The 24,074-nt window shown below is 33.2% G+C and overlaps 2 protein-coding genes and 1 pseudogene across 2 annotated transcripts; 1 reads left to right on the forward strand and 2 right to left on the reverse strand.

The window, feature by feature from the left end:
• Nucleotides 1-5,518: 5,518 nt before the first annotated feature.
• On the forward strand, nucleotides 5,519-7,069 carry LOC125864459 (uncharacterized). The gene is made up of 4 exons (XM_049544473.1): nucleotides 5,519-5,795; nucleotides 5,893-6,028; nucleotides 6,220-6,800; nucleotides 6,877-7,069. Exons 1-4 carry the CDS (start codon nucleotides 5,599-5,601, stop codon nucleotides 7,067-7,069), a joined length of 1,107 nt encoding a protein of 368 aa, XP_049400430.1. The 5' UTR covers nucleotides 5,519-5,598.
• A 997-nt stretch (nucleotides 7,070-8,066) lies between these two features.
• On the reverse strand, nucleotides 8,067-8,661 carry LOC125863658 (uncharacterized). Its single transcript, XM_049543701.1, has 2 exons — nucleotides 8,455-8,661; nucleotides 8,067-8,333 (listed from the first exon to the last, which is right to left on the reverse strand). The coding sequence occupies exons 1-2, from the start codon at nucleotides 8,659-8,661 to the stop codon at nucleotides 8,067-8,069; spliced, it is 474 nt and encodes a 157-aa protein (XP_049399658.1).
• Nucleotides 8,662-8,697: 36 nt separating this feature from the next.
• On the reverse strand, nucleotides 8,698-10,577 carry LOC125863659 (uncharacterized; annotated as a pseudogene).
• Between the last annotated feature and the right edge of the window lie 13,497 nt (nucleotides 10,578-24,074).

The raw sequence follows: 24,074 nt of genomic DNA on the forward strand, positions 1-24,074 counted from the left end.
GTAGTACTCAATCCAATATTTATGCCGGAACGTGGCAACCGATCCAAGTTACTGTGTCAGAACGCAACACCCGATCTATTCAACAAGCCACAATCACAATCACAAGTATATTCCTAATCATACAATCAAGTCATAATTCATGGCATTTATCAATCATCTATCCTCAATTTCAATTATTGTGATCAATAATGCAACATTCACATAAATACATGTATCATAATGAAGCAAGAACAAAAATACATAACACAACATGAAATCACAACCATCACCTACCTCGAAACAAGCTTGAAACACTAAGAAACTTGATTCTTCCCTTTTCGGATTTGTTCCGCTTGTTCTTGGTTTACAAACAATCAATAAAATACGGGAATCAATAAACAATCACTAATTACCCGAATTACTAACAATCCTATAAACCCTAGATCATACCCATGATCCCAAGTACCCAAAATAGGGTTGTTTCCACCATGAATTCCAGATCAAAACTCTCCCCCATCGATAATTACCCATTAGATTACGTTTTACAGATCGAAAACGAATTCAGGGAGTTTAAACCTTACCTTTAGCCTTAAGAATGGTGGAAAACCGTTAAGAAAAGACCTGGGTTCGTTCCTTAGCTCTCAAATTCGAAAATTGCAGAATAAAGACGTTTTGGGGTTTATTTACGACTTTAAGTCGCGTCTGGCTCGCCACAGTGGCCCTGCCCTGGCGATCGAAATCACTGCCAAAGCGGCTTGCACGAAATAGTAAGCTAATTAAAGAATTCCAAAACCCCCATTTCACAACACGCCTTCAACCAACGACACTCAGAAAATACCGTTCACGCTAAGATCAATTTCGGGAGTTCTACTCGCCCGAATTTAATTCCGTAAAGTCGTACGGATTCCTTAACGACTTACCTAACTACTCATGTAATCAAAATCATAATTAAATCACCTGATTGCTACCAGATTTCCCTACACCTCAAAGACTTCGATTTCGTTCAAATCTGGACTAGATTGGGAAATTTCAAGATACTACGAAAAAGTTTTTCGGCCCAAATTTTTTTCCCCGTTGTCTTTTCCATAACGATGGAACCCGGTCGTTACAAATAATTTGCTAATCATAATTTTCTCAAAATTTTATATTTTGAACCATTAGTTATTTTATCGACTTATAGTATTTTCTTTGTAGTCTTTAAATATATACATTTTATTTTAAATTTTTTGAAGAATATATACCATATTAAAAATCAAAACTAAGTGTAATGACCCTCATACTCCTTCCTTTTACACAAATTGGGACAAACAGAGTGTTTATTTATCCAAAGTTGAAACACCCTTCACAAAATTCTTGTTACGTCGTCACTGATTACGTCATGTCAATGCAAAAGTATAATTATTCTTTAGATATTCTAGATGCAGAGAAAGTAATTTAAGACCGGTCATTTTTTCTTATTTTATATAATGTTCAACCTTGGTTAAATGCAATATTTTCTTTCTTAAAATCTCAAACAACCAACATTGCTTCTTCGGATTATTCTCATTTGTTCATTCACTAATAACAACTATTTCTTACTTGATTTCTTTTATATAAGTCACGTATTGTATCTTCTATATATAATCCACAATCCAGGGACCTTTTTAAAAATATATCAATTTTAAGTTTTGTGGACGATTGTACCTTTTGGGATATATCATGGTAATTTTTTTACTCGAATTGTCTTCCTTAATTCCATCACTTAAGAGGCATTTTTGAGAAACCATGACAAAAAATTTAATCTTTTAAATATTTTGTATAGGATACATGATCAATTTCATTTTTTTTTGTTAATGACATACACTTCTAAATAAACGTTATTTATATGATTTTAATCCAACTTTATAGTCATGTCATGTGATATTTTTCAGTTGTAATTCTCTTTTATCTTGTTAGGCTCTCTTTTCTTTTCAATTAATTTCCTCTTTTCCTTTGTGAAATGAAAATAATCTGTAGTTAAAGATGTTTGATCGATAATTTGAGAATATTTTTACTTTATTCTTCTATTAATTTTTGTATAAATGATTTTTGGTTTTTTGTTATATTTATCTTCGTTTGTTTATGTACTCTTCCAAACGATCGCGAGAAAAAAAAAGGATTCAGAAGCAAGGGTGTAAACACACACTATTTCTTTAAGTCAACCACTAATGGATGTTGCAAGCACAATTGTAAGATTTTTTATGAGCTATTTATCTCTTGTTCTATTTTAACTTTGTATTCATTTTTAGTTTTGAAGAGGTTCTTAATGGTCCAAGTCATTATAATTATGATTTTAAGGTTTTGTCTTGAATATTTATGTTTTTTAATTAGCATATGAGCAAAACTTTATGGACAAATTACTTAACTACACTCCTTTACTTATCTTAATATCCATTTATCCCTACTTATTTCAAAAATTTCAAAAATCCCTTATTTCCCCCAATTACAGTGAAGATACATTACTTATCAATTCAATGTTTTAATAGTATGTTAGAACAATATCGATTTGTAATCGGTAAATTTAGCTTTACATTGATGCATGTGATTTGTGAAATCGAATTAAGAGTCATTTAACAATGAAGACAGATTCACTAATTTTATCATTCATGTATCTTCAATCATTTTAATTTCAAATTCAGTAAAAGCATCATGTGTTGTATAGGTTTGAAGGTGTATCAGTTCATGATTTTGTTTGTTGATGCATATGATGTATCTGATACATTCATATACATCCTTAACAATGAATGCCTGATACATATATGTATTGAATTCATGTACAATATACTGTTAGTGTCCTTTACAGTTTGTTCCTGAAAATAATTCAAGTATTTGGTTGGTTGGGCTGATGTTAATTACTCATGTATCTTATGCATTTGACGACGTGTTTGATATGATGTCATTATAAAACTATAACGTATTTACTGAATTTACAAATTATCTTCAATGTATCATTCTCTCTTAATTACATCATTTGTTTGAGCTTAGACAAGTACAATTATATATTTTGTTTTTCTATATAAACAGGGCATAAATTATGTTATCAAAAAAATACCAGCACATCCATTGAGATTTGGAGCAACGTTCAATTTTGATTTTGTGAATGAAATCAAGAAGTCCATAAATGAAGAAGGCGTTGAAATGTTCAAGAATATAATTTTTGGACCATATTTGAACATTTCAAAATGTAATTTCCAGAGACAGATTACTAAGTGCTTGTTGTTGTTGGAGCTGCAACACGATAACAAAGATGTATTGCATGTTCGACATGCTAACGGAACTGTATTGCAGTTTGGTATAAAGGAATTTGCCATTGTAACTGGCCTTAAATGCAAAGAAAATGTGACAGATTTTTCATATTCGAAATTCACTCCGAGCCGGTTACTACAAAGGTATTTCCCTGATTCAACTGCAGGTATAACCAAGAGTCGCTTGATATAACGTTTTGTAATGGGTAATTGGGATACCACACAGGACGCCGTTCAGATGGCAATCTTATACTTCATCAATACTTTCATCTTATGCCATCTTGGTGAGACCTCCATAAAGATTGAAAAATTTCTAATGGTCGAAGATGGTACGTATGAATTGTATCCTTGGGACCCCCAAAATCAAAATTTTTCAGAGCAGGGCCCGTCTCACCCGATGTTGGGACCCCCAAAATCAAAATTGCCCATGCACCAGATGCTAAGCACTGGGCGTGAGGTGGGGTGTTAAAGAATAACAAAAGTCCCACATCGGTGGTTAATGAGATGGGTGGACTCCTTATAAGGCTTGGGCAATCCTCCTCCCTTTGAGCTAGCTTTTGGGGTGTGAGTTAGGCCTAAGACCTAATTTAACACACTTCAGGCTTTAAGGATTTCTCAACAAGTCCTCCTTGTCATTTATTGAGAAAATCATCACGTGTGTCTGGTACATTATCTCCACCACCACCCAAAAGGAGAAAGAAAATTGATACACCTAAAACAAAGGTGTCGAAACCTGAATTGCCAGAGCAATTAAGGCTGCCATTAAACCAGTCATTCTCAATGCCGGATGAAGAACCTACCCCACCTGCTAATGTATCTTTTGCCCATGTCTCTTCACAAGTCCAAAAAGATAAGTATGTATATCCCGATATTGAAGAACTGAAACAACATATGAAGGAATACCTAAGTAATGATATTAATTTATATTTTTTTGCTTATTCATAAATATAAAACTGAATGTTAATTTTTTTGAATAGGTTGACAGTAAATTTGAGTATCTTGTGAATTTGATAAAGGCAAGCCACTCTTAGATGATGAATTCTAGGAATAGGGAGGACGACAAACAACCAAAGGTATTGTGTTGTATATCTGTTTTGTTTTTATGTTTTAACTTTCATAGCTCATTTTGTTAAAAAATTAATTCATGAAGGATTTGTGCGGCAAGTCTACGCTGTGCATTGTTGAAGTTTCCGGTAAAGAAGTCAATGATGGACATCAAACAAGTACCTGCAACTTTGATCAACAACCAACCTCATCGATACAGATGGATTTTGCCATTAATGACCAAGACATTGGTGTATCTGATTTTGATGTTGAAGATCATGTTTATTTTTACTTTATTCATTGCGGATATCTAATTAAACAATTTATCAGTAACATATTTTGTTTGAAAAAAACTTGTTCAAAAAAATACAGACTGAAGATACATTGAAGAATCATCAAGAAATGAAGGAAGTTTCAGAACTTCAATCATCAGATGCAAATGTTCATCATACTGCAGAAACAACTGAGCATAAGAAGGTACTATTGTCATCATAAATTGACTATTAGTATACATCAACTTTGTAGTGATACATCAAAATGTGACATTATAATACATTGCAGTTTACTTGTGTGATTATGATACTTTACATTTTTAATTATATGTGTATATGATACATTCCATTACAAGATACATACAAGTGTGATTATGATACATTGCAGTTTATTTATGTGATTTGTATACATCAAATTTTTGTGTGTATGATACTTTACATTTTTAATTATGTGTGTATATGATACATTCCATTGCAAGATACATATCAATGTATCTAAATAAAATTGATTGTCTACTATATGTAATCTGTCTTGATACATTAATAGTCCTTTTTATATGATACATATGTTGTTTAATGTATCATAAATTGTACAATATGTTGTTATTCAGAATGATCCAACAACACAAATACCTCAACAGTTCTTCGAAGAAACAATGAATGAAGATGCTTTATATAAAATTCAACGTAACACTAATCAGTCTGTGTCAGATACTGCTACATTTGATACATTGGTAATTTATGCTTTATGTATCATTTATATATCATATGGTTTATCAAATCTTATTTAATTATCAATTTGAATCATATAGGATTATACAACATCTGGTACAATATCATCTGAAACTCGAGAAGCCATGCATACACTTATTGCTAATCTAGGAAGATTGCCTATTCCTGTTAAACCAGTTAGTGCAGCAAATCCACAGGAGTTAACCAATAGCCAAATTTTTCTTTCGGACAGTCAATTACCCACTGATATTCCAATCATAGAGATTGTTGTCCGAAGCAATACAAATACTCCTCTTGCACGTATCAGGATGCCTTCAAAAATCTGCAAATCTCCTTATTTGACTTCATTTGGGTCAAGTGAAAAAGGAAAAGAGGTCACGGAGGATGTAATCCGTCCAGATTTTCCATTTGAAGGTTGTGAGATTACAAATCAAGCCCCGTCATATCTGATTGATGAGTTTATTGAGTGGGTTACTACAGGTCTTCTCAAAACACATGCCAAAAAGTAAGTTTTATACTTTTTACTACATTTTTTCAATTTTGAAATTACAAATCTTGTTGCACTTTTAAATAACATCTTTTCTTTACACTTTATAAAACAGGAAACCAACAGAGGATAAGTACAGAGCAAAAGCCTCTTCATTAGGTTTTGAAATGATGGATTATGTTGTTGCATATCCGTTCAATAAAAATTGGTTCTATGCCATGTCCCAACCCAAAAACTGCTGGACTGATCAGGTAAATATGACATGTATATGTAAATTTCATGTTTCTGCTACATTAAATTGAAATGTATCATATATAGTTATCTTGATGTATATGATACATTCATTTAATAGGTGTTATATACATATTAATTCAGTATCTAACATTTTATTTTCATGTTTTTCTTTTTAAATGTATAATTATGTTTATAATGTTTTGTGTAGCACATGGATGTTGTTTCTTACTATCTTCGTAAAAAATCAAAACTTCGCAACATAAATCAATACAGATACACAACAGTCAATTGTTTGTTCAGTTCACATATCAACAATACCCATGAAAGGTATTATAACAATGTGGCTGATGATGATATTAGTACCCAAGAATACATTGATCGTGCTGTAGCTATATCTGTACATCAGAGGTCAATAACCAACGTCATGAAAGGATTTTCAATACCAGCTGCATTACCATGGCAGCTTGTGGACGATGTTTACATTCTGGTTAATTGTGATGGAAAGTTCCATTGGGTGTTAGCTGTTGTTGAATTGAATTGGAGGTTGATATGCGTGTATAACTCTTCTATAGGCACAAGGAAACAAGTACATTATGAGGAGATAAAAAAGTTGTCAAGGATGCTACCTTCTTACCTCCTTGACATTGGTTTCTTTGAAAAAAATGAGCGGACAATCTGGCCAGAACTTGATGCATATAAGGACAAACAAACTGGTACACTTTTGGAGTCACATATTCCTTTCAATATTGAATACGTTCAAGGCATCATGCAACAAGAAGAGGATAGCATGTAAGTATTTAAATTATTGACTACAATCATATGTGTAAGTTTTTTTTACAAATTTTTATTCTACATTTTGTTGTAGGGACTGCGGGTTATATGTAGCTACATTTGCAGAGTTTTTGAGTGACCAACTTGTTATACCACCTGATATTGATGGCCATTTAGCAAATTATCTTCGCAATAGATATGCAACATTATTGTGGAGATACGACAGCGACAAGTTCAAGGGTGGATACATAAGTGAGAATGACGATCCACCAAAGCCTAAGGGTTAATTCACAACATCAACCGAACAAGATTTCGTTAACATAGATTAGTACTTAATAGGGATTGCATGAACAACTTTTCATGTTGTTTTGTTTTGAAGACAAATTCACTTTTTTTTATGTGTTTCTCTAAAAACTTAGTACAGTATTTTGTTATTTATTAAAATTGTGTTTTCACTATATTGCTTTAGATAAATTTGTTGCTTTATAACGTTAAGCCCCACAATCATCACTGTTTGACTTTAAGTAATCTGATAGTTTACTTACGAAATGATATATATGATACATAAGTCGTAATGTATATTATGCATGAATGTTATTCACATATACCAAGTACATTTATGTAAGCCACTTAAATTATACGAATGTATATGATACATCATGTAAATCTACAAAAACATAACACAACAAACTTTTAAATTGAACTTCAACACTGCTAAGGTAAAATATATCAAAATTCTAACTGTATCAAATACAGTTTTAAGAGTTTTAATGTGTGCTTCATTAATAGTCTTCAGTGTATGTGATACATACAAAACACGTTTGCAAAAGTAAATTTTGGGACACTTAATTTTGTTTAAATCATTATCATGGTAATGAATCAATATTTTATTCATTTACACAATAATTATTTTTCGCAATTTATACATTTAGTATACGAATAATTTTATATTTAATATAAGATTGGCACACTGTTATGAACTAATGCATTTAGTTGAAAAACAAAATAAATTGTTTAAACAATACACTTTATTTAATCCAACTACTAAAAGCGAAAAATACATATAATCGAAGAAAGAAAAACACGAATATCCTATTTTAAAACATTATTTCAATTCTCTTTCGGGAAGAAAGTACAAGTCCTCCTGTTGTGACCTTCTTGTCGACATCGCCCATAAGAATTCTTGTTCACTGTTATCTTCTCATCCGCGTTTTTCTTTCTTCGATTCCTTGGTCGTCCAGCCAACCTTCTGTACTTAGGTGGCAAGACAATTTCATCTAAAACCTAGTCTAAAACGGTCCAATCCTCCTTATCTGGCATTGGAACCATTGCAACCTCGTAGCTTTTTTCTAATGCATCCGGCTTGTAGTAATCAGAGCAATATGGATGCATATCCGTAACATTCTTGTGCTTCAAAACTGCAATTGCGTGTTCGCAAGGTATCTCATCATATTGAAATCTTCCACGCGTACATATTTTTCGCTCAAGGCATACAATGTATCTTCTTTCGGCTTGATAAACTGAAAAAATATATTCAGACAATGGGACAACCTAAAAATAATTAGAAGTTACTGATACATTACATAATATGACATTTACATATCATTTCTCAAACAATACAAATCAGAGCTGTTGATACATCAAACAGAAAGATACGGATATTGATAAATACCTTCATGTTTGAACTTTTAGATGCGTTGACAATCAATACCTCCTCAAATCTTCGGCCCAATGTGTCCTTTGTATATGACGCTATTTCTCTATTTTTATAGTTCCAACTACCAAATAGAAGTCTAGCTTCCTCCAAGAAGTCTATTATAGTTAACCGACGTGCATCAACAAGGCAACCATTGATACACTCTGCGATGTTCGAAGTCATCATTGTACCTCTGTTTACTATTGAATGAACTCTTGATCACTTCTCATACCCAACATCCTCAAGGTAATCCTTCACCCTATGATCAACTTTCACCACCTTAGCCATTAATTTATCAAAATCTTCTTTTCTGTATGCCTTTGCCATTGAGTAAAATATATCACTTAGTGTGTTTTTACTCCTTTTGAAGTTTGAACATACATTCTTCCAAAGATGCCATATGCATGCACAATGAGGTATATTTGGGAACACAATGCTTACACTCTTCATAATACTTTCATTTCTATCTGATACAATACACATATTTTCACGCTCGCCAAATGCATTTTTGAATTGTTCGAAGAACCATGTCCACGAACAGTCATTTTCAGTATCTACAACACCATATGCCAACGGTAATATGCTACCTATTTACAAAGCAGCACACATTTAACTATATTATATATAACTGTTACACTAAGATACATTGATTATACACTGAAAACAAAGTTCAAAATTACATCAGTATTACAAAAGTCATACCTGCACCATTGAGTGTGCTCGCTGATACAAAAGTACCTTTGTAAGCCCCGCCAAGATGTGCAGCATCCACTACAACTACTGGTCTGCAATAGTCAAACCCTCTTATCAATGGCCGTAGTGCTATGAAAAGATACATGAATTGATTATTTTTCGTCTTTTGCATCCTTATATATGAATTTGGATACACATTATTTAGCATCCATATGTATCTTGGCATCTGCTTATATCTTTCTGATGGTTTACCCTTTAGCATTTTCAGTGCACGTTCCTTAGCACGCCATGCTTGCTGGTATGATATTTCAACCCCATATATTACTCGAATATCTTCAATTACATCTTGCGGCGTATGAATTCGTTTATGATTAAACAACTTGGGGGCAGTCACACTACTAATAAATCCAACTGTTGCTTGTACTTTCGTAAGTATCCTATCCCGCATCGAACACATATGTTCATTTTTAAAGACCTCATTTTGAATACATTAGATTTCTTTCTGTACGAAGACCTTAAAGTCCACCCACATTCATCACTGAAGCAAACTAACACATAGCTGTACACATTTTTCATTAGATTAAGTCATATAACAAAAACACTGTTAAAGTTTTTCACAACTAATGTAACTGTAATAATAAAGAACACAACAATCATAATACTTACCATTTTGTTTAAATCATCAAACACCAACGAACTTATCAATACAATACATATACTAATTAGACTAATGTATCAAACGCAATAGAAACTAGAATTATACTAATTATATGCATAAACTGAAGAAAAACAAATCAAATTAGAGCTAAAACAGTCCAATACCTTTTTTTATCCGATCTTTTCACTTTGAAATTGAAGTTGTTTTTTATTTTATATTTCGCCATTACAGCGATGAGTGTTCCTTTATCCTTATACAATTGGCATGTCTTCACATCAGTACTATTGGAATCAGTTATGTAATTTGTACCATTCAATTCTGGAATATAATCTAAATCACAAATTCTCAATTCGACCAGAGCAAGAGCTTCAGTATCTCTTTATGTACTTTCCACGCATATGATTTCACCGGATGAACAATCAAAGTTATGTATCTCCCCAACCATTTTCTCAGTTGTATCAATACATAACGGATACATGCCGATTCCAGGCTCATTTCTTCTTACTTCCAAATAAAGTTTCACACCCATGTCGTTCCTGATTTTCAATGGACATGTGTTTCCGTCTATGATGTATCGAATTTCAATATCTTTTCTAACACCGTCGATCTCCAACTCTGCTAAAATCAACGCTTTCAGATTCATAAATGAAATTGATTCTCCAACGACAATTCCATCATTCTTGTAACCTTTGTAATTAACATCGCTTACCCAAATTCCAGAATGTCGTAATAAAATTGTGATATTCATCGTCTAAAGCTATTTTTTTCGAGTTCTTAGAATGTAGATCCACTTTATCATGATAAATTTGGTTAGCTGAAGGAGCTCTGATTTGAAATTTGAATTTATCAATCAGTTACGTAAGGGAATTGAAGATTTACAATCTTTCAGGCGTGAATTATGGGATTTATAGTTATTAAATCAAATCTACGTTATTGTTTCCTTCTGAAACGCAACAACTATTAACTGGAATGTATCAAACCTTAAGTATCCCATGCACAACGCTATGTATCCCACAAACAACATTTTTAAGGGATTTTTGTAAATAAAAAACTAGAAGGGATAGGATGTTATTTAGTACTTATAATACGTGGTTTCTATAATTTATACAAACTTTATTATACCTTCTCTATACTTTTTTTTGTTGTCTATATCTAACGAGTTTCCTAATTCCTATACTTATCTTATACTTCATCTATATTCATGAATCAATAATTTGCACTCTAGGTCTATAAACCTTTTGAGTCTACTTTCCGTTCCTAGTAACTTTTTTAGGAATACTAACACCTTTGTACAACTTTCAATAATTATAACATATGTTTGATTGTTCAGCATGTAATGCTGAAAAAGTTAAATAACATTTCAAAACTGTGTAATATGTTTTCCATTCCCTAAATGTTGTATGAAGGTGTCAGTATCCCTAAAATGTTACTTGGAATGGAAAGCAGACTCAAAAGGTTGAGATTATGGACCTAAAGTGAAACTTCTTGATCATAAATAGAGATGAAGTATAGGAAAAGTATTGGAATAAGGAACTCGTTAGACATAGACACTAAAGAGAAGTATAGAGACTATTTAATAAAGTTTTGCTCACATACTAATTAAAAACGTAAATATTCAAGCCAAAACTTTAAAAACGTAGTTAAATGGCTTGGACAACCTCTTCAAAAATGAAAATAAAAAGAATACAAACCTAAAATAGGACGAGAAAAATGACTCATCAAAAATCTTACAATCGTGTTAGCAACATCCCTTGGTTTACTTAAAGCAACAATTTGTGTTAATTAGCACCATTGCCTTCAAACCACTTTACTTTTCCCGTGAACCTTTGGAAGAGTGTATCAACAAATGAAGATAAGTGTAAGAAAATCAAAAATCATTTATATAAAAATTAAAAGAAAAAAATAAAAATATTCCCAATTTTAGATCAAACATTTCTACATTATTTTTATTTCACAAAGAAAAAGGGAATTAAATGAATAGAATAGGGAGCTTTACAAGATAATAGAGAATTACGATTGAAATATACCAGGATTAAAGTTAGATTGAAATCATACAAATAAAGTTTTTTCATGACACACATTTATTAAGAAGCGTATGCCATCCAAGAAAAATATGAAATTTATCATGTATCCTATACAAATATTTAAAAGATTAAAAATTTTGCCATGATTTCTCAAAAATGTCTCCTTAGTGATGGAATTGAGGAAAACAATCGAGCGAATAAATTATCATGATATATCGAAAAAGACAAAATCGCTCCACAAAAACTTAAAAGCGATTTTTTTTGCCTTAAAAAAAGGTCTTGGATTGTGGATTATATATATAGAGGATACAACACATGACTTAAATGGAAAAAATAAAGTAAAAATAGTTGTTCTGAGTGAATGAACAAAATGAGAATAATCCGAAGAAGGAAATTTGGTTGTTTGAGGTTTAAAGAAAGAAATTATTACATTTAACCACAATCAAGCATTATATAAACTAAGAAAAAAAATGACTAGTCATAAATTACTTTTTCCGCATTTAGATTATCTATAGAATAATTATACTTTTGCATTGACATGACGTAATCAGTGACATAGACAAAATTTTGTGAATGGTGTTCTATCTTTGGAAAACTAAACACTCCTTATGTCCTAATTTGTGTGAAAGGATCAGAGTATGAGGGTCAGAACACTTAATTGTGATTTTTAATACAATGTATATTCTTCAACCAAATTAAAATAAAATTTATATATTCAAAAACTACACAAAAAATACAATAAGTCGAAAAAATAATTAATGGTTCAAAATATAAAAGTTTGAGAAATTGTGATTAATAAATTATTTGAGACTCTAAAGAGTAATATCCTCACATAAAAAGGAACACAACGAGTAAGAAGAGAGTTAATCAAATAATTTACCATGATATATAATAAAAGAGAGAATCACTCTCAAAATACTTAAAATCAAAATTATGAAAACATGTATGGACTTGTTGATTTATATAGAGGATACATGAGTGATAGGGAAAAAAAACTATTACAACAAGTCAACGAATAGAAAAAGAATGATCTAAAGAAATAAATCTGATTATTTGAGATTACTTTCCCCGAATCTAGATTATCTATTGAAATATTATAATTTTACATTGACATGATGTAATATACTCAATGATGTAATTAGTAACTATGACATAATTGGTGACGTAATCAACAACATAATTCAGAATATTTTAAAGAGTGTTCGAATTTTAGATAAATAAATACTACTTTTTTAGACCTTGGCTGAATCACTGATTATATCATATCTTCATCTAGCCAACATTCTTCTTTTTCTTTGCAAATATAAAAAATTAAAATTAAGTTTCAATGGAGTTTAATGTTGTTTTTATGTCCTTATTTTCAAAATCTTATATGCATGACTAGATGAAGATTTGATAAACGTTCTTCGATAAATACCTCCCATAGTTAATATACATTTCGAAAAAAAGCTTGAGCAATTCAAATGAGAATATGCTCAATGCAATGTCTAAAAATTCAGATTATCAATTTACTTAATACATAAATTACTTACATTGATGTATTCATATTTTTTAGGATCTATGAATCATAGAATGTATATATTAATTTAGGCATTTAGGATGGTGCCTTTTTGAGTGATTTGTCAACCTACAAATAGGGTTGTCATTAATCATTGTGAGATATACTTGAAGCCATTTGAATGAGATGATCTCTACATTCGACTATCTATATCTCTTAGTATTGCTTATATTTTACAACACTTTATTAGCACAAGTTTTAACCAATTTATCTTCTCTTAGTTTAGAACAAGGTTGAGCCTCTATTGTTTCTTTCATAACTCTGTTTTGTTGAGGAGTTCTAGGAGCGGAGAAATTGTGATATATTCCATGTTTTGCACAATATTCTAAAAATTTAACATTTTCGAATTTTGTGTCATGGTCAAATCGAATACTTTTAACTTTAGACTTCTTTTGGACCAGTTTCACAAAGATAGTAAAAATTTCAGAGGTCTCATCTTTTGAACTAAGAAATACAGTCCAAGTGAATTATTTGGTGTAATCATCAACACTAATGAAAACATACCTCTTATGTCCTCTGATGAGAACCCTCGTCGGTCCACACAGGTCCATGTGTATATATTTTGATGTACTTGCCTTCTTCAGTTTGAAAGAAGAGGTGTTTCACTTTGGTTCATCTCAATCAAGTTTTCACTAAACTTTGTGAAATGACATTCTCCTGCTATAAATAGTACATTTTTTTCTTTGTTGCACATTTGGTAGACACTCAATAGATTGTGCTTCAGTTCTAGAACATAATAGACATCTTTAATGGCATGTGGCAATGACTTCCCACTTTTTCGATTCCAACAATTTCTCCTTTCTTCTTTCCATTTTCAAAGGCTACACTTCCGCCTTGGAAAACTGTGAGTGAGAGGAAATTCTCTCGCATTTATGTCATTATATTTGGAGCAAGCAGGGTCCAAATACCAAGTTTTGTTTTCTCCTCTAACTTTCACCTGAAACAATATCAAAGGTTAGCTTTGGGTATAAAGATCAACTAGGGGTCCCTTTTTAATTATTTGTACATGGATGGATAAGAATTTTTTTTCCTGGCCAAATGTGGAAGAGATTTTTGTTTTAGGGTTATGGTGTTTTTCTTTTTAATGTAATTAACATTTTTTTGAAAGGATTTGGACTGAGCTTGAGATGTGTTTCGTAGGTCGCCAGAACTTTCACAATGAGTGCACACAGATTCAAATTTGTGATGTGATTGATGTATATGACAAAGAAAATTCTATTAAAACCTATTCCATTTTTTATAGTCTGCCTTTTTTGAATATGAGACACATTTTAGAGAACCTTGTCCATGTGAGATTTTACTCCAAATCAAGTTTAAACTAGAGATTCCAAAAGAATAAAGATCAATTATGGGCTAAAGTTCTAAAAAATAGGAGCAAAAGGACTCATATTAATTACTATTCTTACGATTCCTACATATGGAAAGCGTTGCGATATCCTACTCCATGTACCAAAAAGTTATCTCTTGGAACATTAGTGATGAAAAAAATATTCACCTTTGGGACGACAACTGGGTAGAAGCCTCTCACTCACTTTGGCAAGTAATGCATAGTCCTATTCATAAATCGGCTTAGTAAACTACCTCCTTAGAAATCTCTCGCGTCTATCTTTCGACATCCCCATTGATATCAAAGCTTCCATCATTACTACTTACACCCAAAAATCATCTCACAAAATATGTACTTTCTTTTAGAACCGAAGTCATGCAGATGAAAAGTTTAATACATTGATTATGATTTGTACCCCTCAAACTCTGGAGATCCTTATAGAGCTACTATTCTCAATCATGATTGGGTTTGGAAATAAATGCTATCAATAAGATTCCATTTTTTATGTGTCTTCTCAGCAGAAATAAGCTAATTCCAACTTCCGCAGTCATTTACTAGGGAAATCAATAACTCAAGAAATTTTCCCTCGTGCCCTAGAATGGAAAATAAATACCATTCATATTTTTGCAGAATGCTGGGACGCAAACACATCGATCACTATGATAAATCCTTTCTTTAGGAAGATTTAAAAAAACAAATACATCATCTTTGCACCACTACGAAATACTTGACCTTAAACAATCACTCCATGGTGCCAACATCTATACTGGCTCCAATCATTTTTGAATTTATGGGAAAATAGGAATAGTAAACTATATCAAAACAAGAATATTAATTAGTAGGATCCCTAGCACCCTCCACAATATTTCCTTCCAAGCAATTGAATACTACCACTTGTCTTATTCCCCACCAAAAAAAAAAAACCCACACATATGACACCAGTGTACTGGCACAAACTCCCCGGAAGAATCCTAAAATTAAATTTTGATGGCTCGTATAAATTACATTCTACTAATGGTGGAACATGAGGAGTATTAAGGGCAACTGGATTGTGGGTTTTTCATGCAAAGTTAAATCTCAAAATGCCCTTCATGCAGAAATACTAGCTTTGCTCCACGGCCTAACTCTAGCGCAAAGTAGAAATATTAAGCAATTACTGGTGGAAATCAATTCTCAGGTATTACTTAACACCTTAATCACATGGTAATAATCTCAGCTGGCTACTCACACATTTATGCTGATTGCAGGTCGATCGATACTCCTACAGTTGAAGGGGTCAGCCATGAAGCACACCCCGAGGGAGGCTAATAAGGTAGCAAATTTACTAGCACTATACGAAAGGAAAACAAAGGATCCACATATGATATGTAATCAACCCTATGTTTTTGATGCATCTCTTTCTCTTGTAAAATATGCTCTCGAAAGAGATTCTATGGGAACTGCATCATTTAGATCAGTTCCTCCTTTTTATGGATAAAACCTTTCTAAATTAAATAAATAAAACACCTTTGTTTCTAAGCAAAAAAAAGACTAATAGGCCTTATAACATAGAAGGTGTTAGGATTATCACATTTAGAAATAAGGATTAAACAAGTATGAGAAAATAATTTAGTCATATTACCTCCTTTGAAGAAGTATTGCACAAAATTAATGATGTCATGCTTGATAATCCTCCAACATGTTTGATTAAAAAAAATATCATTGAATCCATCTTGAAGAGACATCAAAAACCTTATTTTTAAATGAGTTGATTATAGATCTATATCCGAAAATTTCCAATTTGCATCTTTGATTTTATGTTCAAATGACAAATCTAGGGTTATATTCATGAAATAAATGCATATTCAATTTAGAATCACTTACCTTAAGCTTGTAGGTGACAAATCTAGGGTTTTATACTCAACCCTTGTAGAAGAGTAACTGATGCGTATATTTTTCCTATTCACAATCGCATTGATTGGTACAACCCTAATTTTCTTCATCACCTTTTGTTATCTCAATGAACAGCCTCTACACCAAAGAATGAAAAAATGTTTAAATGCTTCAAATGGTCAACATATCAAAAAAACTTTAAGTTTGGCTAAATCCAATTTTAACGAGTCAACAATAATTATATGGGACTAATCATTTGGTCAAATTACCCCTTTGATCACCAATATTATACAAAATAAAAGGGGAGAAAATAGTCAAATGACCCCCATAACCTATTATAGTATTTTCAACTACATACTTATACTTCACGGTGTGCACTATTCGGGTTAAACCGAATAACCAAATCAAATCAAATCGAATTTTTATTTGAATTGGTTTTTTGGTTTTTCGAATTGATTTTGGATTAATAAATACTTTGTTTGGTTTGGTTTCAGATTTAAAAGAAATAAAAACCGAAAAAACCGAATTATCTCTCTCTCTCTCTCTATATATATATATATGTTTAGAATTAAGTTGGAGTTAACCACTTTTGTCCCTTTTTGGTTATTGCCTTTCACCATGATTACATTTATATTTTATGCTTGAACATCTATAATCGGTATACTTATAAGTATTGTGTTTTAAGTTTTTCTTATGATTTATCTTAGAAAGTATATTTAAGGGATTCAATATTATTGCTTTGGTTATGTTATTAATTATTGACACAACCGAATAACCAAACCGAATAGAGAAAAACCAAACCAAACCAAATTTATTTTGGATCGGATTGGGTTACACTTTTACAAAACCAAAAATCAAAAAATCCAAACCAAATAGTGCAAAGCCAAACTGAAAAACCGAATGCACACCCCTACTTCACGGGGATCCTATTAACCCCTTAGACTATTTAAAAGTCAAATTAATTCCACCCTGAAACCGTAAAATGTCATCATTAATCATGTGTCTTGTGGTAAAATATACACGCTTGACACGTATATTCACTAGTTAATAAAAAAAAATTAAAAAAAAAACATTTTTCTCCTTCTTCTTCCACCTTTCTTCCTCAATCATTTTTTTCAACCTTAACCACATTAAAACACCATTTTTTACCTCAATAAATGTCACGACTCAAGACTATCCCCTAGACGTGACATGGTACCTAGAGTCCTGAGAAGCCCTAAGTTAACCACATAGTGTAGCATGACACTAAGATAGCATACATAACTCAAATGACAAGGATTTGGGGGAATTGTACGGAAGCCTCTACATTTTTGCACATATTTTGGGCATTTAGGAGTCATTTAGAGAAACTGGAGATTTTCTCAGTTTTTCGTGTGCGTTAGCCCATTAAAATTTTGGTGATAAGACTTTCAGATGATATTTTGCAAAACCTTAATGAAACCCTTCGACGGGAGTTTAGGGAGAAGTGCGTGAAGCCTCTCCATTTTTTGCACATATTTTGGGCATTTAGGAGCATTTTACAAGAATTAAGTGATTTTTTTCAATTTTTCATGTGTGTTAACCCATGAATATTTTGGTGATATGGACTTCAGATGATTTTTTTTTCAAAATCTTTACGGAACCCTCCGTAGGGAGTTAGGGGAGCAGCATGTGAAGCCTCATCTTTTTTTTGCAAATATTTTGGATATTTAAGGAGCCATTTTACAAGAACTAGGTGATTTTCTCAAAAAATTTTTTTGAATATTTTGATGATATGACTATTGGACGATTTCTTTGCAAAACATTTCCAGAACCCTCTGTAGGGAGTTGTGGGAGCAGTATGTGTCTCACCATTTTTTGCACATATTTTGGTCATTTAGGAGCCATTTTATAGGAATTAGGTGATTTTCATAGTTCTTCATGTGTATTAGACCATGAATATTTTGGTGATATGTCTTCCAGGTGATTTTTTTTTTTGCAAAACCTTTATGGAAACCTTCGTAGGGAGTTGGGAGAACAGTATGTGAAGCCTCACCATTTTTTACAGATATATTAGGCATTTAGGAGTCATCAGACTTCAAAATAAAAAAGAAGAGCAATTCAACTAGCAGTCAAACTAGATTTTATCCAACTTGTGGCTCTAGGCAAGGAACCTATAATAATAATGCAAAATTGAAAACTTTAGACTAATGAAGAGTTGGGTCAAGTGAGGAATTTGTTGCACAACAAAGGAACAGGTGAATACAAGGCAAATTTAGCAGGTACTTTTTCACTAATGGCTCAACTTTGTGCACATGAATGGATTATTGATTCAAGGGCAACTCATCACATCAGTTCCTCTGAAGAATTCCTAAATGACTTACACAAGGGAAAAAGGGTCTGAAAAATACTTCAACTTTGGCCGAAATTGATGTTATGATACCAAACTTTATGGAGGACCTTTTACCCCCTGCACTACTTAATAGTGTATTTTAAATGTATATGTGTGCCCATATGGACACGTCACTATTTATAATGATGAAATATTTATGATGTCCACATGGGCACATATATACCTTAAAAATACACTATTAAATAGTGCAGGGAGGTAAAAGGTCCTTTCCAAAGTTCGGTATTGTTACAACAATTTCGGTCAAAGTTCAAATATATTTCAGACTCATTTAGGGCTCTATTAATTCTCAAAACCACTCCCTTGGGAACGATCCCAACCCTTGGTTAGGTTACTAAACTATTGTACGATCGTAGACACTTGCATCGGAAGTTGTGTCTTGATTACACAAACATCAATTTGCAACTACACTTCATTAATTAAATCACAATTAATGATTAAACTCACTTCAAAATAGCATTTAAACTAGTAATTAACAATACCCATAAAGTAATTCAGCCCATAATCACATGATCACACCATAAGAATTTGGGTTTTAGCCAAACATCATAAAAAGGTAAAAACAATTACTGAATCGATTATCCATCAACTGGGTAAGAGTGATTTAGTCTTTACAATGCTTCAATTTGTCGAATCTTCGAAACCCACTTCCAAATTCTCCAAATTGAACCTCTCAAATTCTTCAAAACTATGAAAAATTACAGAGAAAAGTCTTCTCAAACTAATTCAGTATAAGATAGCGTTTAAACATAACTCAACATGCGAAAATAAATGTTCAAAATCTAATTTATAGTCACCAAAATTAAGTCACAAAAGTTCATTTGGCGAAGTAAGTCAGGCTCGCTGAACCACTTGGCGATCCGCCCTTTGACCTCTTCCATCGCCTTTTTGCCTTGACACTCAACATCCTCAAGGTCTGTAACTTTGTGCAATCTATTTTTGCTTCACAGAACTAATCAGCGATTCGCCGACTGCTCCTTTTTGTCGCCGACTTGGTTTCTTCCCACAAGACTGGCACACTAGAACTTTAGGCGGTCAAGCTAGCCACTCGGCAATTCACCAAGTGCTCTTGTTGATCACCAAGCTTTCCTTTCTTCAATTCTTCAGTTTGTTTTGTTCCTTTTTGCCTGTTAGTGTTCTTGCTTTGTTCCTCAATCCATATACCTGAAAATAAAGGATTTAACATCAGTTTATGGCACAAATTAAGCATTTGAGGCCACTAACTCTATATAAACAAATCCCCAAATGAGTCCAAATCTCTGACTCATCACGCCCCAACTTCCCTGCCGTAGTTCAGGGTCTGGAGCCCTACGCCACTCAGTGCGCCAGGGTTTCCAGGTCTTCTACCCTTTCAACCATCTTTCCGTATGAGTTCCCTCGAATCGTACCTATGTCTTCTAATTGATTTCTACACTCTAAGGCACGTCTAGATATTGAGAGATCATCCATAACATGAGATCATAACCTTTGAATCTATAATTCAAATTCAAGGTAGAGTTAAGAGTCAAATCTTGAGGGTTCTCCAAGTCATTTTAAGAGGTCTTTTACAATTGTTTTACAACTTGTTTTAAATTACTTGAGCACAAAGTTGAGGAAGAGTAGAGCTGAGTTCATTTTCTTTAAAATTATATATGGGAACTAAGTATTCCCAAGATCAAATATTCTTACATTTAAGATGAGAGAAAACATTGATTTCCAAAGAGTTCATGAACAATTTTCAGCATTATCTTTTTAGAGAAACCTTTTGAGTAATAATCTCAAAGTTGAGGACGAAGAAATGTTTTCTTTAAAAAATAATGATATAAGTATATTTTGGGAGTAGTATTGAACACTGATATGGGGGAGAGTTTTAACAACTCACAGCTCCCATAAACTATGCAGCCAACGTGGGTAGAAAAGGGTCATACTTTTAGATGATTCCTTTATTGATTTTTAGCATAGACTAGTGGATCCACTTAGTTAAGGAGTTCTATACCCTGGCAAAGTATAGAACACTTATGGCAACATGGACTAGACATTGTATCATCACATAGCTTATAGTAATGGTTGTCGGTTAGAGAATCTCCCAAACAGAGTTTACTTTATAGTTTTGAATTCAAATAGAGTTTATATTGTATTTTCTAATACATTGAGTTGTTATCTACTATTTTAAATATTTTCTTTATATTGGATTATTTCTATTGCTTTATATTGAAATGAGGTTGAGTTGAGTTGAGACGAGGTTAGTGTTTCTTCAGTTCCAGTTCAAGCTTATGTCTTGTTTTAGATTTCCCCTCACATGCTCACACATTCCATGTACTGACACTATTTGGCCTGCATCGGTAACCAAGATCAGTATTCAGCGCTTCATTGATCCAGTTGAATTGAGTTCCAGAGTTATTGGTGAGCCTCATTACTTCCGGAGGATCCTTTCTTTGTTATTTTAAGGATAATCAGGGGTCTTGTCCCGACATCCGTCATAGTATTACAGGCTTAATAGATTGATAGACACTAGTTCATGAGTCTTTTCATTTTCACTTGTTTATGTTGAGACTTGAGTTGCCTCTTTGGCTAGTTGAATGTTTATTTTTAAGACATTCTATGTTATCTTTTGAGACAGTTGAGTAAAGTTTACCTTTTAATTTTTATCTAATTTATGAGTAAGTCTTCTGCTAAGAGTTAAGCCAAACTAAGGGTTCGCTTGGGGCCAACAATAGTTCTCAAATGCCGACCACATCCAGGGTGTAGGCACGGTGAGTGACAAACTTGGTATCAGAGTAGAGAGTTGAAGAGTCCTAGGGTGTCTACGAAGTCGTGTCTGTATAGTCCTATTTATCATTGTGAAGCACGCCACATCTATAATTAGGAGGCTGCAACATTTAGGAACTATCTCACTTCTTTCATACTCTTTTCATGTGATATAGTTCATCTCTAAAAAGTTTCTTTCTAATTCATGCTTGCGTGTATCTTTCAGATCATGGCTCCATGAAGTCTGTTTGAGGTCATCCAACTAGGAGGACCGTTGAGGATCAAGGAGTACCCAATGCAGCAGAAGTGCAACCCTAAGGACAGGTCACTAACGCTGAGTTCTGGGAAGCTATATGAATGTTGAGTCAAGTTGTGACCAACCAAGCTGGGCAACAAAGAGAGGTTCGACAGGATGTGGTTGATACGTCCAGGATCCGGGAGTTCTTGAGGATGAATCCTTTAGAATTCACCAGTTCAAGTGTCACTGAGAATCCGAAATACTTTATGGAAGAGCTACGAAGGTTTTTGAGATTATGCATGTTGTTGATGTTGGGTGAGTGGAACTAGCTGCATACCAAGTGAAGGGTGTCGCTATAATCTGGTTTGACCAATGAAAGAAGAATAGAGCTGAGGGTGCACCAATTGTGAACTGGGTTGTGTTTGAGGAGGACTTCATGGGGCATTTCTTTCCCCGTGAAATGAGAGAGGCCAAGTTAAGAGAATTCCTCACTCTTAAACAAGAATCTATAAGTGTGCATGAGTACAGTCTTAAGTTCACCCAACTTTCCCGTTGTGCTCCGGAGATGGTTGCTGACATAAGAAGCAGGATCTCTTCGATCAACTTCATGGTGCCACTTGTTTTTCTAAGATAAACCTCAAATCAGGCTATCATCAGTTGAGAGTTAAAGAAAGTGACATCCCTAAGACAGCTTTCAGGACCCGTTATGATCATTATGAGTTTTTGGTTGTCTTTTGGCGTAACTAATGCTCCCGCAGCATTCATAGATCTTATGAAAATAGTATTCAAGACTTATTTAGACATGTTTGTTATCATATTCATTGATGACATTCTAATCTATTTGAGGCATGAGAAAGATCATGTTAGTCATCTCAAAGTAGTTCTTCAAACTCTCAAGGATAGAGAGTTGTATGCTAAGTTCTCTAAGTGTGAATTTTGGCTTGAGTCTGTGGCATTCTTAGGCCACATTATTTTTGGTGAATGGATTTGAGTTGACACTCAAAAGATAGAGACAGTGCAGAATTGGCCTAGACCCACATCTCCAACTGATATTATGAGTTTCTTGGGATTGGCTAGTTATTATAGAAGGTTTATCGATGGGTTCTCATCTATTTCATCCCCGTTGACCAAGTTGACTCAGAAACCAGTTAAGTTTCAATGGTCTGAAGCTTGTGATAAGTGCTTTCAGGAATTGAAAAAACAGTTGACTACTGCCCCATTATTGACCTTATTAGAAGGTACACAAGGTTTTGTGGTGTATTGTGATGCGTCCAAAGTTGGAATGGATTATGTATTGATACAAAATGGCAAGATTATAACTTATGCCTCCAAACAGCTTAAGATTCACAAGAGAAATTACCCAACCCATGACCTAGAATTGGTAGATGTTGTGTTTGCTTTGAAAATATGGCGTCACTATATTTATGGTGTTCATGTGGATATGTTCATCAATCACAAGAGTCTTCAGTATGTGTTTAGTCAAAAAGAGATTAATCTTGGACAGATGAGGTGGTTGGAGTTACTGAAGGATGATTACATGAGTATTCTCTATCACCCATGTAAGGCTAATGTTATTGTTGATGCCTTGAGTAGGTTGTCTATGGGTAGTACTTCCCATGTTGAGGAATAAAAGAAAGAGTTAGCCAAAGATGTGCATAGGCTTGCACGATTAGGAGTCTGACTAATGGATTCCAATGAAAGCGGAGTAGTAGGGATGAATGGGACTGAATAATCATTAGTGTCTGAAGTGAAAGAGAAACAAGAACAAGATCATATTTTGCTTCAATTAAAGGCAAATGTTCATAAGCAAAAAGTGATGACTTTTGAACAAGGGGGAGATGGTTTACTGAGGTATGAAGGTAGATTATGTGTACCAAGGTGGATGAAATCCAAGAGGGGATCATGGAAAAAGCTCATACCTCTAGATATTCTATTCATCCATGTTCCACAAAGATGTATCGTAACTTAAAAGAAGTCTATTGGTGGACTAGTATGAAAAAATGTATTGCATAATTCGTTGCTACGTGCCCGAATTGCCAACAAGTCAAGGTAGAGCACCAGAGGCCCGGTGGTATGGCTCAGAACATAGATATTCCAAATTAGAAGTGGGAGATGATCAATATGGATTTCA

The sequence above is a fragment of the Solanum stenotomum genome, chromosome 5 (assembly GCF_019186545.1).
Source record: "Solanum stenotomum isolate F172 chromosome 5, ASM1918654v1, whole genome shotgun sequence".
NCBI classification, from domain to species: domain Eukaryota; kingdom Viridiplantae; phylum Streptophyta; class Magnoliopsida; order Solanales; family Solanaceae; genus Solanum; species Solanum stenotomum.

Excerpts from the sequence above, each read along its gene's own strand:
- LOC125863658 (XM_049543701.1), bottom strand. The coding sequence starts at position 8,661 with ATGACTTCGAACATCGCAGAGTGTATCAATGGTTGCCTTGTTGATGCA. Across the intron at positions 8,334-8,454 it reads CTAAAAGTTCAAACATGAAG|GTTGTCCCATTGTCTGAATA; the intron begins GTATTTATCAAT and ends AATTATTTTTAG.
- LOC125864459 (XM_049544473.1), top strand. The coding sequence starts at position 5,599 with ATGCCTTCAAAAATCTGCAAATCTCCTTATTTGACTTCATTTGGGTCA. Across the intron at positions 5,796-5,892 it reads CTCAAAACACATGCCAAAAA|GAAACCAACAGAGGATAAGT; the intron begins GTAAGTTTTATA and ends TTTATAAAACAG. Across the intron at positions 6,801-6,876 it reads CAACAAGAAGAGGATAGCAT|GGACTGCGGGTTATATGTAG; the intron begins GTAAGTATTTAA and ends ATTTTGTTGTAG.